We start from the raw sequence: 12,616 nt of genomic DNA, 5'->3' as shown, positions 1-12,616 counted from the left end.
GAGAGCGTGTGGGGGTCTAGGTACAGAGGAAGGCATGTACAGCCCCCAAAAAACAGAGTGGATTAGAATCCTGGTTCTAGCACTTAGCGCCTGTGTATCTGAGCCTCGGTTTTGCCATCTGTGAAATGGGAAATTTAATTCATCCCTCACCCATCTGTTGTGAAATTTAAGGAGATAACGTACATTGAAATACAGAAAAACAAATCTGGCAGGGTACAGGTGCTCAGTAAAATTATAATTCCTTTTCCTTGAAGATCCAATCATCCATCCATTCAGTAAGACGAATCCTTGAACACCTGCTAGGTGCCAGGTAGTAAGCCAGGTGCTAAGGACCCAAAGGAGAAGATGACCAACCCCTTATCGTTTAGTAGGATACGTTTCTCCAGCTGGGTGACCTTCAGTGAGGTCACCTCACTTCTCTGAGCTTCTATAGAGCATCATATTAGGATAATGAATTCAATGCTAACAGAATAAGTGTGAGAAATAAAAGTGACAGTGCCCAGCCAGCCTCCTGGCACACAGGAAACCCTCAGGAAATCCTTGGGGAAGGGAGGTGATGGCCCCTAAGGCTCTTTACCTCTCCAGGGAACGTGAAAGTCGTGTGCTTGAAACTCAGGGCTATTATTTTCTGTTTACTTCAGAAAACAAGTCTGGAGATGTAGGATTTTATCTCTAAGACCACAAAGCTCACCTTCCTGAAAAAGAAAAACAATATTATTTGACAGTGAGAAGCTCTCAGAATTGAGAGAGGGTGAGGAGATTTCTTAGATCATATTTTCTGGGAAACAGGCTCTGAGACTGAGATTTGCATGCAGGTGGCTCACTGGGGGATGCTCTTGGGAATGGCACCTGTCAGGGACAGATGGCGACAGGCCCAGACACAGGGCCTCAGCCTATCCTTTGGCGCTCTCTGGAGCTAGGATGGCCCTCAGAAGCCATCTCAAAGGAACAAGACAGGGGGGGGAGGCCTTTGTGTCCTTCACTGCGCAGTCTTGGTTGCAGGTTACCTTGGGACAGGTAGCTCCCTGAAGGCAGGTCCTGGAGGGAGCGTGACTCTGAGGCCCAGGCAGCTCCCCGTGGCATCACCACGGGAGACACTATTACTGGCATAAGAGTTGCCTGGGATTGAAGAGAGGAAACGTGAAGGGAAGGTAAATGGGGTCCTAAAGAGAAGTTGCTGCTAGAAAGACAACATGTTGCCTCTTAGATAGCACATTCTTTCCAGCTGTAGCCAGGCCCAAGTGTCACTTAGGTATAAAGTGGCCATTATCAGAAGAGAGAACCAATTACGTGTTCATAAGGACAAAGAGTGATTCTACAGAAATATCCAAGGAGAAGTAAAAGTGGGTGTTTGCAAGCGTGGTATGGGACTGGCCACCGGCCAGCGCAGCTGTGATGTGCGTGAGGGTCTGCAGGGGTGGATCATGGCACAAGAGCGGGTTCGGCCACTTCCTGGACACCAGACCACTTCCCCAGGCCTCAGCTTCCTCATCTGAAACATGATGGTGGGACAGAAGTAGCCCGAGGCCTCTTTCATCTCCATAGCAATAACTCTGGATCTTAATCAGCATTGTTAGCAAGAAAACGCGATGACAAAATGGATGGCTTGGTAATTACTTTGCTTTCTGCTGCTAAGATAAATTTTGTGGCAATGCTTTCTCTGCATTATTCATTTTCCCACTGACTCACTAGTTAGAATGCTGACAGATTCCTCTTGTATTATTGCGGCTTTTATTTCTCCCTCTTTTTAAAATGTTACATTTCCACTCTATTTCTCAATTTCTTGAGGCTGGGATCTGGTCTCTTGTTCGCTATATAATCCCTGGCGGAGTGTCTCTCACATGCTAGATGTATCAGTTATGTTTTATTACGGGCCGACTCAGGCTAACATACAGAAAAGAAAAAGGAAGTAATTTTGAAAGGATATCATGAAGTTCACAGAATCTGTGGGCAACTGGGCAAAAGGCAGGAACCAAGGGCATTTTGGAAGACGAAGGCACAGAAGTCAGCAATAAAGAAACTATGTCCTGTCTGGAATGGCCCCACCTGAATCCCACCACTGGGGCAAATGAACCCCAAGCCTTCTTGCTGTGCATTATCTCTTGCCACAGGTTCAAATTTGGAAGAGTGAGAACTTCTAATTGGCTGAGCTTAGAACTCATACCTGCCCTCTGTACACCTCCATGCACTTCTCTGTAAGAATCTCTCTCTAGGGGCCAGGGAAGGAAAGGCCTCCTTGCTTTGCCTCCCCATAGACTCGGGCAGACACAGGGGATTCTCCCAACAACCCAGTGATGGTGAGATCATTCTCCAAGGAAGTCACAATGTTTTTAAGAAGGAAAATGGATTCCAGATACTTCAAAACATGACCAATGTCTGCTCCAACAAAAGCTGAAATAACTTTTTGGGTGGATATGTGTTCACACAAAAAATGCTGAAAAATTTACCTGAAGTACATAAAATGCTTTGACTCAACACAGATGCATGTGCAAAACTGTTCTAAATGGTCTACAGGAGTTAGGATTCCACCTTTAGTCCTGATACGTGCATGATATCTAGACTTTCCATAGTTGAGTTTGCATCTGTAGTTTAAATTGGAACATCTTAACTTAAAAGAGAATATTCTTCACAGTTGGGCACCAGCTTACATCATTCCAAACTTATTTTCCATTACTTCTCTTCATGAATATTACGTTCCAGACAAACACAACACTTTGCTGAATACATCTGCATAGTTTCATTCTCATTTTGCTGTGTCTTTTCCAGAGCAAATGTTTTCATTTTTTAGTGCCCCCCCCCACATCCAGCCCTCCCCACCTGGGCCAGGGATCTTTTCTTTCTTCATTCTACCATATAATTTATGTGTATCTCTTGTTGTTTTTTATCATTTGCTACATAGAATTAAATTTACCTATATGTAGGTGTTGTCTCCACTTTAGTTTATGCTATAAAGTTCCTAAATATAGGAACTCTGTCAGATGTATCTTTTTTAACGTTGTTTATTAGTATTATGAAATACATCTTATACAGAAAAGTACATAACATGACACATAACAGAAAAGTACATAAATTTCTGTTTTGAAATATAGGAATGAATATGAACTATGTTTCATTTTCCTTTTTTAACATTTTTACTCTGATTACATGCATATATGTGTATTCACACACACACCCACACACACACACACATACACAAAAAAGTGCATAAAACATGTAGGTTGAGTTTAGTAATAGTTACAAACACCAATATAGACATCATCCAAGTCAGGAATAGAGCAGAAGCCTATATGTATCCATTCCATGCATTCTGTTTGTAGTTTATTTTTACACAACAATTGAAAATGGCTGAAAGAATTGAAAAATATCCCACAAAAGTATGTTTAACATCATCAGCAATCAAAAAATACAAATTGAACAACAATAAAAACCATTAACCTCTCATCAAATTGGCATAATTTAAGAACCCAGTAATCCCAAGTGTTGGCAGTGGGAATTCTCACACTGTGGATGGGAGTAGAAATTGATACAACTACTTTAGAAAATAGTGTCCCCTTGTTTACCTCTGATTCAGCAATTCCACGTTCAGACGCATATACCCTACAGAACCGAATGCACATGTGCACTGAGACACATGACAAAAAGTTAGTATCAGTGCTGTTCATCATTACCCCAGACTGGAGGTAAGACATGAACAATAGACTGAATAACTCAATTTTGTGTTTTTCTATTGGGCTATCTGTCTTTTTCCCGCTGGTTTGTAGGGAGTTTTAATATATGGGTATATGCATGCATACACTGACTTTGTATGTATGTGTAGACGCTAACTTTTTGCTGGTTAAGCATGCTACAAAAACTTGTACCCACACACACACCCCACCCCACCCCCACACCCCTTATGAAATAATCACAGACCAACAACTGAGAAATCTCATGTCATGAATAGGAGGTGAGGTTCTTGGGCTTGGATCTGGGTATCTGAGTGGTGGAATCCTACAGAAGTTTTGCTATGAAACTGATTTCTCTGTAAGGGCACAATGGCTCTCACAGGTCCAGGCTCTTCAACTGGTCAGATGGGAGTAAATCCTAATTGCCTGCAGAAGTAATGGACTGAGGAGCTGGTGGCCCATCTACCTGAAATCTGAGTGGTTTACTTTTCCTACAAGCCTCTGCCAACAGAAGCTCCTGCCATGTGCCATCCCATCTCTATTCCTGGGTTCAGGTGGGTCCCTGGTGGTCAAAAACTCCCCATTCAGCTCTGCTAATGATTTTGTTATCAGCAGCAATACCATTAGCAAGAGGGTAGCAACTCTAAAAATGCTCTCCTGTCCATTATCTACTTTGACCCTATGACATCTTTGAGGAAGATGTAGCCTGCTACTATATCCACTTTGACGTGGAAGGAATTGGCTCAGAGATAAGTGACTTTGCCAGTTTCACAGCTAGTAAGTGGTAGGGTTTTGACCAGAAGCTAAGTCTCCTATGTTGGAATTCTGGGTTCCTTCTACATCACCCTTTCAGAGCTTGGCTCAAGTTCCCCTTCCTCCAAGGAGTTTTCCTTGCTCACAGGATTCTGTCTCGTCTCTGAAGAGTTCTAATTATTCTTTTCCATACTACCCACTCGACAATGACCGCAAATGCCTTGAATTGCCATCTACCTTGTAGTACGTGTCTTGTTTTACCTGCATGATTTGCAAGCTGCAACCATTTCCAAAGCAAGAATGGTGTTGTCTGTGGCCAGGTTCCTTCAGAGACCTCACACCACGCCTTTCGTGCAGCCTGTGCTCAGGGCCCAGTAAACATTGGCTGAGGCTGGCTCGCTCTGTGGGCTGTAGCATTCAAAGTGTCAACTCCAACTCTCAAAGCTGAAAACAAATGTGCTCTGATCCATTCGTGTTCCGTGGAGTATAGGAAAAATTCCTGCCAACAAAGTTATTGAATCCTGAGTCATTAATCTCAAAGCACATTGCACCAGTGCCCATGTATGCAGGAAGATTTGCTTTGTTGGAGTAGGAATTATATCTTACCGTCTTACATTTGTTTGTATTCTCCACAGTGCCTTTCCACACGGCAGGGACTTATCACGAAAGACTGTCTGTAAATGATTTATACATGAAATAAGTCCTTTGTTGAAACTTACTAAAATATCAGGTCACTTGTTCTTTCTCAGAGAATTGGGCAGGGAAGGCAAGACTCATGTTCAAATCTTGGCTCCTCTTATGAACAGTAGGCAGGTAAGCTAACTTCTCAAAATTCTTGTGTCCTCAGCTGCAAAACTGAAGCACAAAAATCTACCTGGTGGTGAACAATGAAAGTCAAAGTGTAAAAATGTCTTCTGACACTTCAAAAACTTTATAGAATACAAAGGATGAATAAGTCTGGTAAGACTTGGTTCCCTATGAGTTGAAGCACGTTAAACTGTGGGAATCGGGGTTGTCAACTGTAAAATGAGAGGGTTGGTCTAGGTTATTTTTAAAGACTCTTTGAAGGCTAAAGAGTTATGACTTTGTAATATTAGCTTCAATGGTCAAAGACTCCTAATATTTTAATTTTCCTTTCCCCACACCTAAAACTAAACAAACCATCTAATATACAAAGGGAGCCTCATAGTTAGAATAATGCAATCATGAATCCTTTTCCAAAGGGGTAATGTATCCTGATATAAATAATCATCTTGATTGATGTGTTTTCACTTTCTGTTTTTGGCCACTTCGAGAAGGGAAGTCTTCCTGTGCCTTTACTCTCCTGAGCTACAAGCCTTACTCAGTGCTTCCGCATTCATCAGACCATCCCCGCAGGGAGAGGGTGGGTGTTGTTAATAACCAAATGGGCATTTAGTCTCCGTTTGACGGATTTCCCATGTGGAAGTGAAAAGCTCCCCACAGGAATGTGGATTCTGTAAATTAATGTCTTGCTGGCAACAAGCTGTCTCCTTCTGAGTACCTTCTGGAAATGAATACGCATGTGATATCAGCTTGAAATGTGTGTGATGTGGAATTGGGAGCTTGGAACAAAGGAAATTAGGCAATGGATGGAAATAAAAGCTTGGACTTGGATGGGGCAGAGAGGGAGGGAGCTCAGAAGCCAAAAGCCGAGACTGGGGTTGGGGGGGGTGGTGCACCTGGACGGCTCAGTGGGTTAAGTGTCCAACTTCAGCTCAGGTCATGATCTCACAGTTTGTGGATTTGAGCCCCGTCGGGCTCTGTGCTGAAAGCCTGGAGCCTGCTTCAGATTCTGTATCTCTCTTTCTCTCTGCCCCTCCCCTGCTTGTGCTCTCTCTCTCTCTCAAAAAGAAACATTAAAAAAAAATAAATAAAAGAAGCCAGAAGCGGGGAGCACAGGATAGCCGGGTGACAGCTTGCACAGGAATCTGCTGCATCAAATATGCATTCATCATGCTTGGCACATCCACAGACTTTATCTCATGTCATCTGAACAATTGATCCTGCATGTTGGGTTCAAAGAGATTAAATGACTTTCTTGAGGTCATACACCTGATAAGAAGAGTAAGGATTTTTATCTAGCTCTTGTCCCTAGAACTGGTGTTCCTTTATACCCATCTGCAGTCAACTGTAACTCTAGTTTGGGAAGGCTTCCACAGGCAAGAGAAATATATAGGCATTAGACCTCTCACTCATACTTTTCTGCCTAAATTGAGGTGTGGAAGGACAAAAAACACACCCAGAAATACATCTTACTGGGTACTGTAACAGCTATGATATACAAACCCTAGAATTTGATTTTTCATAGAAGCCTAATGGCCCCTATGGTGAGGAGAGTTCTTGGTTGGGTTGAGGATAGAAAGGGGTTGAGAAGAAAATAAAGGAGAAGAGAAAAAGAAGAAGGGGAAAAGGGAGGTAGAAGAGGAACAGAAAGAAGAGAGGGGCACCTGGGTGGCTCAGTCAGTTAAGTGTCTGACTCTTGGTTTCAGCTCAGTTCATGATCTCACAATTCACGAGTTCAAGCCCTGTGTTGGGCTCCTCGCTGATGGTGCAGAGCCTGCCTGGGATTCTGTCTCTCCTTTTCTCTCTGCCGCACCTCTGCTCTCTGTCTCTTTTAAAAATAAATAAACTTAAAAAAAAAAAGAAAGAAGAGGAAAAGAACCCAATTATATTGATCGAATAGGAAAAGAAGCTGAGCTCAGACCAAAAGGCACTCAGATAACTCCTCCCAGACTCACTTCCCAATCTGGGCACCCTTGAGCTCCGTGACTTCTGTAAGTCACCGAGAAGTGACCACTCCTATGTGAAGTGGATGTTGGCTTCTAAAGACTGTTCTCCTAGGTGTGTTGCTCAGTAGGCCACTCTTCTAGGGGTGGGGGGGGGGTGGGGGGGGTGGGTGGAGGATAGAGGAGGCAGGTCCAGGGAGTCAAGGTCTTGGATCCAGGAGAAGCTCCTGGTCTCTTCAGGTGGCGGTGGCCGTGTGCCAGGGGAAGTTTCTCCTAAAGGTCAACCTCATTTCCAAAACTCCCTCTTTGCTCTTCTCTCCACCAGACCCACGATCGCCTCTCCTCAGTTAGAGGTTGCCCTGCACAGAATGAGTTTGGTAATTTCAAAACGAATTTGGCTTTCTAAGCTCCCTGCTTTAGCCCACCAAGATTTCTGGTTTTCACATTTAAAACAGAAATTATTTTTTCATTGTTTTTGAGATGTTGATATCATGAAATATGTAGTGACTTAGACTAATTGTGGCTATAAACACCACGAAGCCGTTGATATGTGAGAAGTAAAATTAATCACCGCCTCCCACACACACATTTGCTGATACCATCCCGCACACAAAATAAGACCCAAAGGTGGACTTGGGCTGTCCGTCACTGTGCCATTCACATTTAGGAGGTAGGTAAATTTCTACAGGCTTCTTTATTCTTGTAGCAGCTAATTAAAGAACATCAGAATGCAACAGGGATCCAGAGGTGAACTGAATTATTGAAAAAACAGAAGTCAAGAGGGCACAGAAAGCTATTATGTGTATTCATCATAGATTCACCGAATTTAAAGGTGCTAAAAATGCAAGTGTTTAATCCAGAAGACAAATCTCCTCTTTCATAGCCCTTGGGGAAAAAAAATGCTTTTTCCTCCAAACCTTCCACAAGCTTTGGTAATTATGTTAGACAAAGGCCAAGAGCATAGAACAGAGTGCAAACTCTCTCAAGAAAGATATGTTTATTTGGGTTAAAGTTTAAACAGCTTATCTGAAACTGTTACATACAAAGGTGGCTCACTGGGGGTTTTTTGTTTTTTTGTTTTTTTACCAAAGCTGTCCCAACACATTAGCAGAAGGAGACTGAGAATACAATGTGCTCCACCAATGAGTGAACAGGAATGTGTGTGTGGAGTGGGGGGGGAGGGGGGGGGTTGGGTGCGGCTGGAAGGACTGACAGCTGGGGCATCTGACTCTGGGTCCAGTGCCCTGTCCTTTGAGCGAAAACTTTTTCCGAGGCATTATTAAAATTAATAAAAACATCCTTTGTCTGCAGTAGAAGCTTTAACTTTCAAACCCATGGACCAAAGATGAAAAGCATAATGCAGTGCATTTCAAATGATAAATATTCCACAATGAAGATGTGATCCTGACACCAAATTTTAATAGTGAATGGAAATTTCTAATTAAAAATAAGGAAGGGGAAATCCAGTGCATTGAGTTTAGGCTTTGATCTTCTGCTTTGAATCACATCAAGAAACTAGTGCAAGAAGGGTTTAAATGTCCCATGTTGTTATTCACTAAATAGATTATCTCCCCGAGTGAGACATTTTAAAGTGCTGCTTTTGTGGGGCGCTTGGGTGGCTCAGTCGGTTAAGCATCTGACTTCGGCTCAGGTCATCATTTCACGGTTGGTGGGTTCGAGCCCCGAATCGGGCTCTGTGCTGACAGCTCAGAGCCTGGAGCCTGCTTCAGATTCCATGTCTCCCTCTCTCTCTGTTCCTCCCCCACTCGTGCTCTGTCTCCCTCTGTTTCAAAAGTAAATAAACATTAAAAAAATTTTTTTTAAGTGCTGCTTTTGTGATTTCCCCAAGTGGCAGGAGTAACCACTGTTCTTGGAGAAAAAAGAGCTGAAATTTGCCAAACCTCAGAGTTCAATGGCATCTAGGTCTGAGGGAAGGTGTATCCCCCCCAGTTACCTGTCTACTTCCTACTCACACTTAACGACAGAGGATAAAGTTGGTTGCATATTTTCCAGAGAGCATTTTTTACCTCTTTGTTCCTAAGGCTGTAGATCAAGGGGTTCAGCATGGGAATCACCACCGAGTAAAACACAGAAGCAATTTTGTCCGTGTCCATTGACTCACTGGAGCTGGGCTGTAAGTACATGAAGATGATGGTTCCATAGAAGATGGTGACAGCAGTGAGGTGGGAGGCACAGGTAGAGAAGGCTTTCTTCCGTCCTTCCGCAGAACGCATCCTTTGAATGGCGATGTATATGAAGAAGTAAGAGATGAGGATGACCAGGAGGGTGAAGAAGACGTTGAAGCCCACGACACAGAAGACAGCCAAGCTGCTGATGCGAGTGTCAGAACACGAGAGAGTTAAGAGTGGCGGAATGTCGCAGAAGAAATGATTTACTTCGTGAGAGCCACAGAATGAGAGTCTAAAGGTGTTTGCCGTGTGAATGGAAGCATTGAGGAAGCCACAGACATAGGAGCCAGCAGTCAGGAGGGCACACACACCTGCCGTCATGGTGGTGGAGTAATGGAGTGGCCTACACACAGCTGCATGGCGGTCGTAGGCCATGGAGGCCAGGAGGTAGCACTCGACAGTGGCAAAACCCACAAAGAAGAAGAACTGAGCAGCACATCCATTGTGGGTGATGACTTTGCTCCCTGAATGCAGTGCGGCCACCATCTTAGGAACTACCGCTGACGAGTAGCCCAGGTCTACGAAGGAGAGGTTACTGAGGAAAAAATACATTGGAGTGTGGAGGTGGGGGTCTGCGCGGATGATTGCCATCATCCCCCCATTCCCAACCAGAGTGATGAGGTAGATGAATAAAAATACCAGAAGGAGGGGGACCTGAAGATGAGGGTCGTCTGTTAATCCCAAGAGGATGAACTCTGTTGCTTCTGTGCCATTCTCCATAAGGGCCAACTTGAATTTCATCTGGTGATTAAGGAAGAGGCGATGAAAATGAGAAGAAAGGATAGGAGAGAGGATGGGATGGTATAAAACTAGTAAACTGGGGCGCCTGGGTGGCTCAGTCGGTTGAGCGTCCGACTTCAGCTCAGGTCAGGATCTCACGGTCCGTGAGTTCGAGCCCCACGTCGGGCTCTGTGCTGACAGCTCAGAGCCTGGAGCCCGCTTCGGATTCTGTGTCTCCCTCTCTCTCTGCCCCTCCCCCGATCATGCTCTGTCTCTCCCTGTCTCAAAAATAAATAAAAACATTAAAAAAAATTTTTTAAAAATTAAAATAGTAAACTAATATGTGTTGAGAATGGATGAGGTGTCAGGCACATGCAGGACCCTTCCATCGTATGATAGCATTTAATCCTATGAGGTAGGTGCTACTATACCCATTTTACAGAAAGTTAAGGCTAGAAGAGTTTAATATCAACCCAAATAACCCAATTTCAGAATCAAAGGTCACACCTTTATATTTCTGAACCTGAAGTCCCATACACTCAGAGCTTGAATTGTTCTACCTGTTTATATCGTATAAAACAAATTCTGTAACACAGTAACACAGTTTTAAGGTCTTATTTAAAATCTCTTTTTAAAAATAAAAAAGAGTCGGGGCGCCTGGGTGGCTCAGTCGGTTAGGCGGCCGACTTGGGCTCAGGTCATGACTCGCGGTCCGTGAGTTCGAGCCCCGCGTCGGGCTCTGTGCTGACAGCTCGGAGCCTGGAGCCTGTTTCAGATTCTGTGTCTCCCTCTCTCTGACCCTCCCCTGTTCATGCTGTCTCTCCCTGTCTCAAAAATAAATAAAACGTTAAAAAATTTTTTTAAATTAAAAAGAGAACAGTATGAAGTAAAAAGTCTAAATCCCTCATATCTTGACTTCTTATTCCACTCCCAAGAATACAGACGCCATGGAGATTTCTTAACATTGTCTGTGCACATATGATGGAAGTATGGAAGTAATGGAAGTAATCGCAGAAATCAGAATAATGGCTTACTCTATGCCAGGCATTACTCATAGTTAACTCATTTAGTCCTCACACCAAGTCTTTGGGTTTGACCCTGTTATTTTCCTCCTTTTACACAAGGAGAAACTGCCCAATGACAACCCCAGTCCCTCATTTCCCATTTTTCACCTTTATGAACAATGCTCCACGATAGAGCATTTCGCCCTCTTTCTTAGATTAGCTCCAGCTGGCAGTATATCTCATGCTTGGTCTCCCTTTTCTGGCTACTATCTGCTCCTAAAATCCAGTAGCTTTTAGATGGGATTGGACAGCAATAATAATAATGATAGTAACTACCGTCCAAAGTCACAAAACTAGTGAGTGTTGGAAACAGAATGAAAAACCTGGCCTGTCTGATGTTAAGTCCAGAGGCCTTAACTACAACCCTTAGTGTCTTTATGAGTTTATTCTTCCACAGTAATTCAATTGACATTTACGCATTTCCATGGAAATGCAGATGTCTTCACCTCCCTTCAGAAACCTCTGTTATTGATCCGGGTTACAATCAAGTCCTCCAGGTCTCAGCTCTCAGGCTTGATTAGCACACAATTACTTGGGCAGCCACCCAGCTCCACAAGTAGCCGTAAGCCTCTTGAAACCCTTGTCCTCATCGCCTCTGGCCCACCCAGCCTACCAAGGCCCCTTGGCATACATAAATAAATATTTGATGAAAGGAAATCATCAGCAAAGTCTTCGAAGATTTTTCATGCTATCTAACTCCGCAACACACAGCTTGCTGTTCTGTCTAGCTGGACCCATGTTTCCTGCCAGAATATTAGCTCAGACCTGTGCTGTGAACAATGTGCAGAAATAACAGGCAAATGGAGCCGGCAGATCTGGCGAAGGGCTTGTGTCTTGATTCCGGTGCACGGTCTCTTTTTCCTGTTGTTCCCCCTCAGCCTGAACTGTTTCCGGGCTTTCCCTACCCCTGGAAGCCGAGCAGAGGAAGAGCTCAGACAAGGGAGAGAAAGCCAAGTGTGGAAGGAGAGGAAGCGTGAAACGAGGGATGAGGAGGGGAAAACGCCTCAGCTCTGCTTGACCTTGGCTTACCTTGGAAAGTGGCTGCAGTCTTCAGCTTGAGGAGGCTTTATTTTATTTTATTTATTTTAATTTATTTTTTAGTAGAGTTAATACACAATGTTACATTCGTTTCAGGTGTGCCACACAGTGATTCAACAATTCTATGCATTATGCTATGCTCACCACCAGGAGCCTTTTTTCCACCAACAAACAAGGAGACAGCCCAGCCTGTCCTGTTTGGGCGAGTGTTACACATGCCAGTGCTGTGCAGCAGGTGAAATGCTGTTGCACAGGATCCACTCCTTGCTCTGCCGTGTGTCCCCTTTATAAACAATGTTCCAGTGAATACCCCTGCACACGGCTCCTCATGACTTTCTTGTTCTTTAGGATAAATTCTAGAGTTGTATATTTTTCATCTGCTTTTGCTTATTGATGGATTCCCATCCAGTAATGTACCAGCTAACTTTCCAACCAGTAGC

General features: G+C 43.8%; 1 protein-coding gene across 1 annotated transcript; it reads right to left on the bottom strand.

Annotated features, from left to right (window-relative positions):
• Positions 1 to 9,123: 9,123 nt before the first annotated feature.
• LOC106989452 (olfactory receptor 1444) lies at positions 9,124 to 10,339 on the bottom strand. Its single transcript, XM_015087936.3, has one exon. The coding sequence runs from the start codon at positions 10,093 to 10,095 to the stop codon at positions 9,124 to 9,126; it is 972 nt and encodes a 323-aa protein (XP_014943422.2). The 5' UTR covers positions 10,096 to 10,339.
• Positions 10,340 to 12,616: the final 2,277 nt, after the last annotated feature.

Source organism: Acinonyx jubatus, chromosome D1 (genome assembly GCF_027475565.1).
Source record: "Acinonyx jubatus isolate Ajub_Pintada_27869175 chromosome D1, VMU_Ajub_asm_v1.0, whole genome shotgun sequence".
In the NCBI taxonomy this organism is placed as follows: domain Eukaryota; kingdom Metazoa; phylum Chordata; class Mammalia; order Carnivora; family Felidae; genus Acinonyx; species Acinonyx jubatus.
This window is presented reverse-complemented; position numbering and strand designations above follow the sequence as displayed.

Bases quoted from the DNA above. Each gene is read 5' to 3' on its own strand.
- LOC106989452 (XM_015087936.3), bottom strand. From the start codon at position 10,095: ATGAAATTCAAGTTGGCCCTTATGGAGAATGGCACAGAAGCAACAGAG.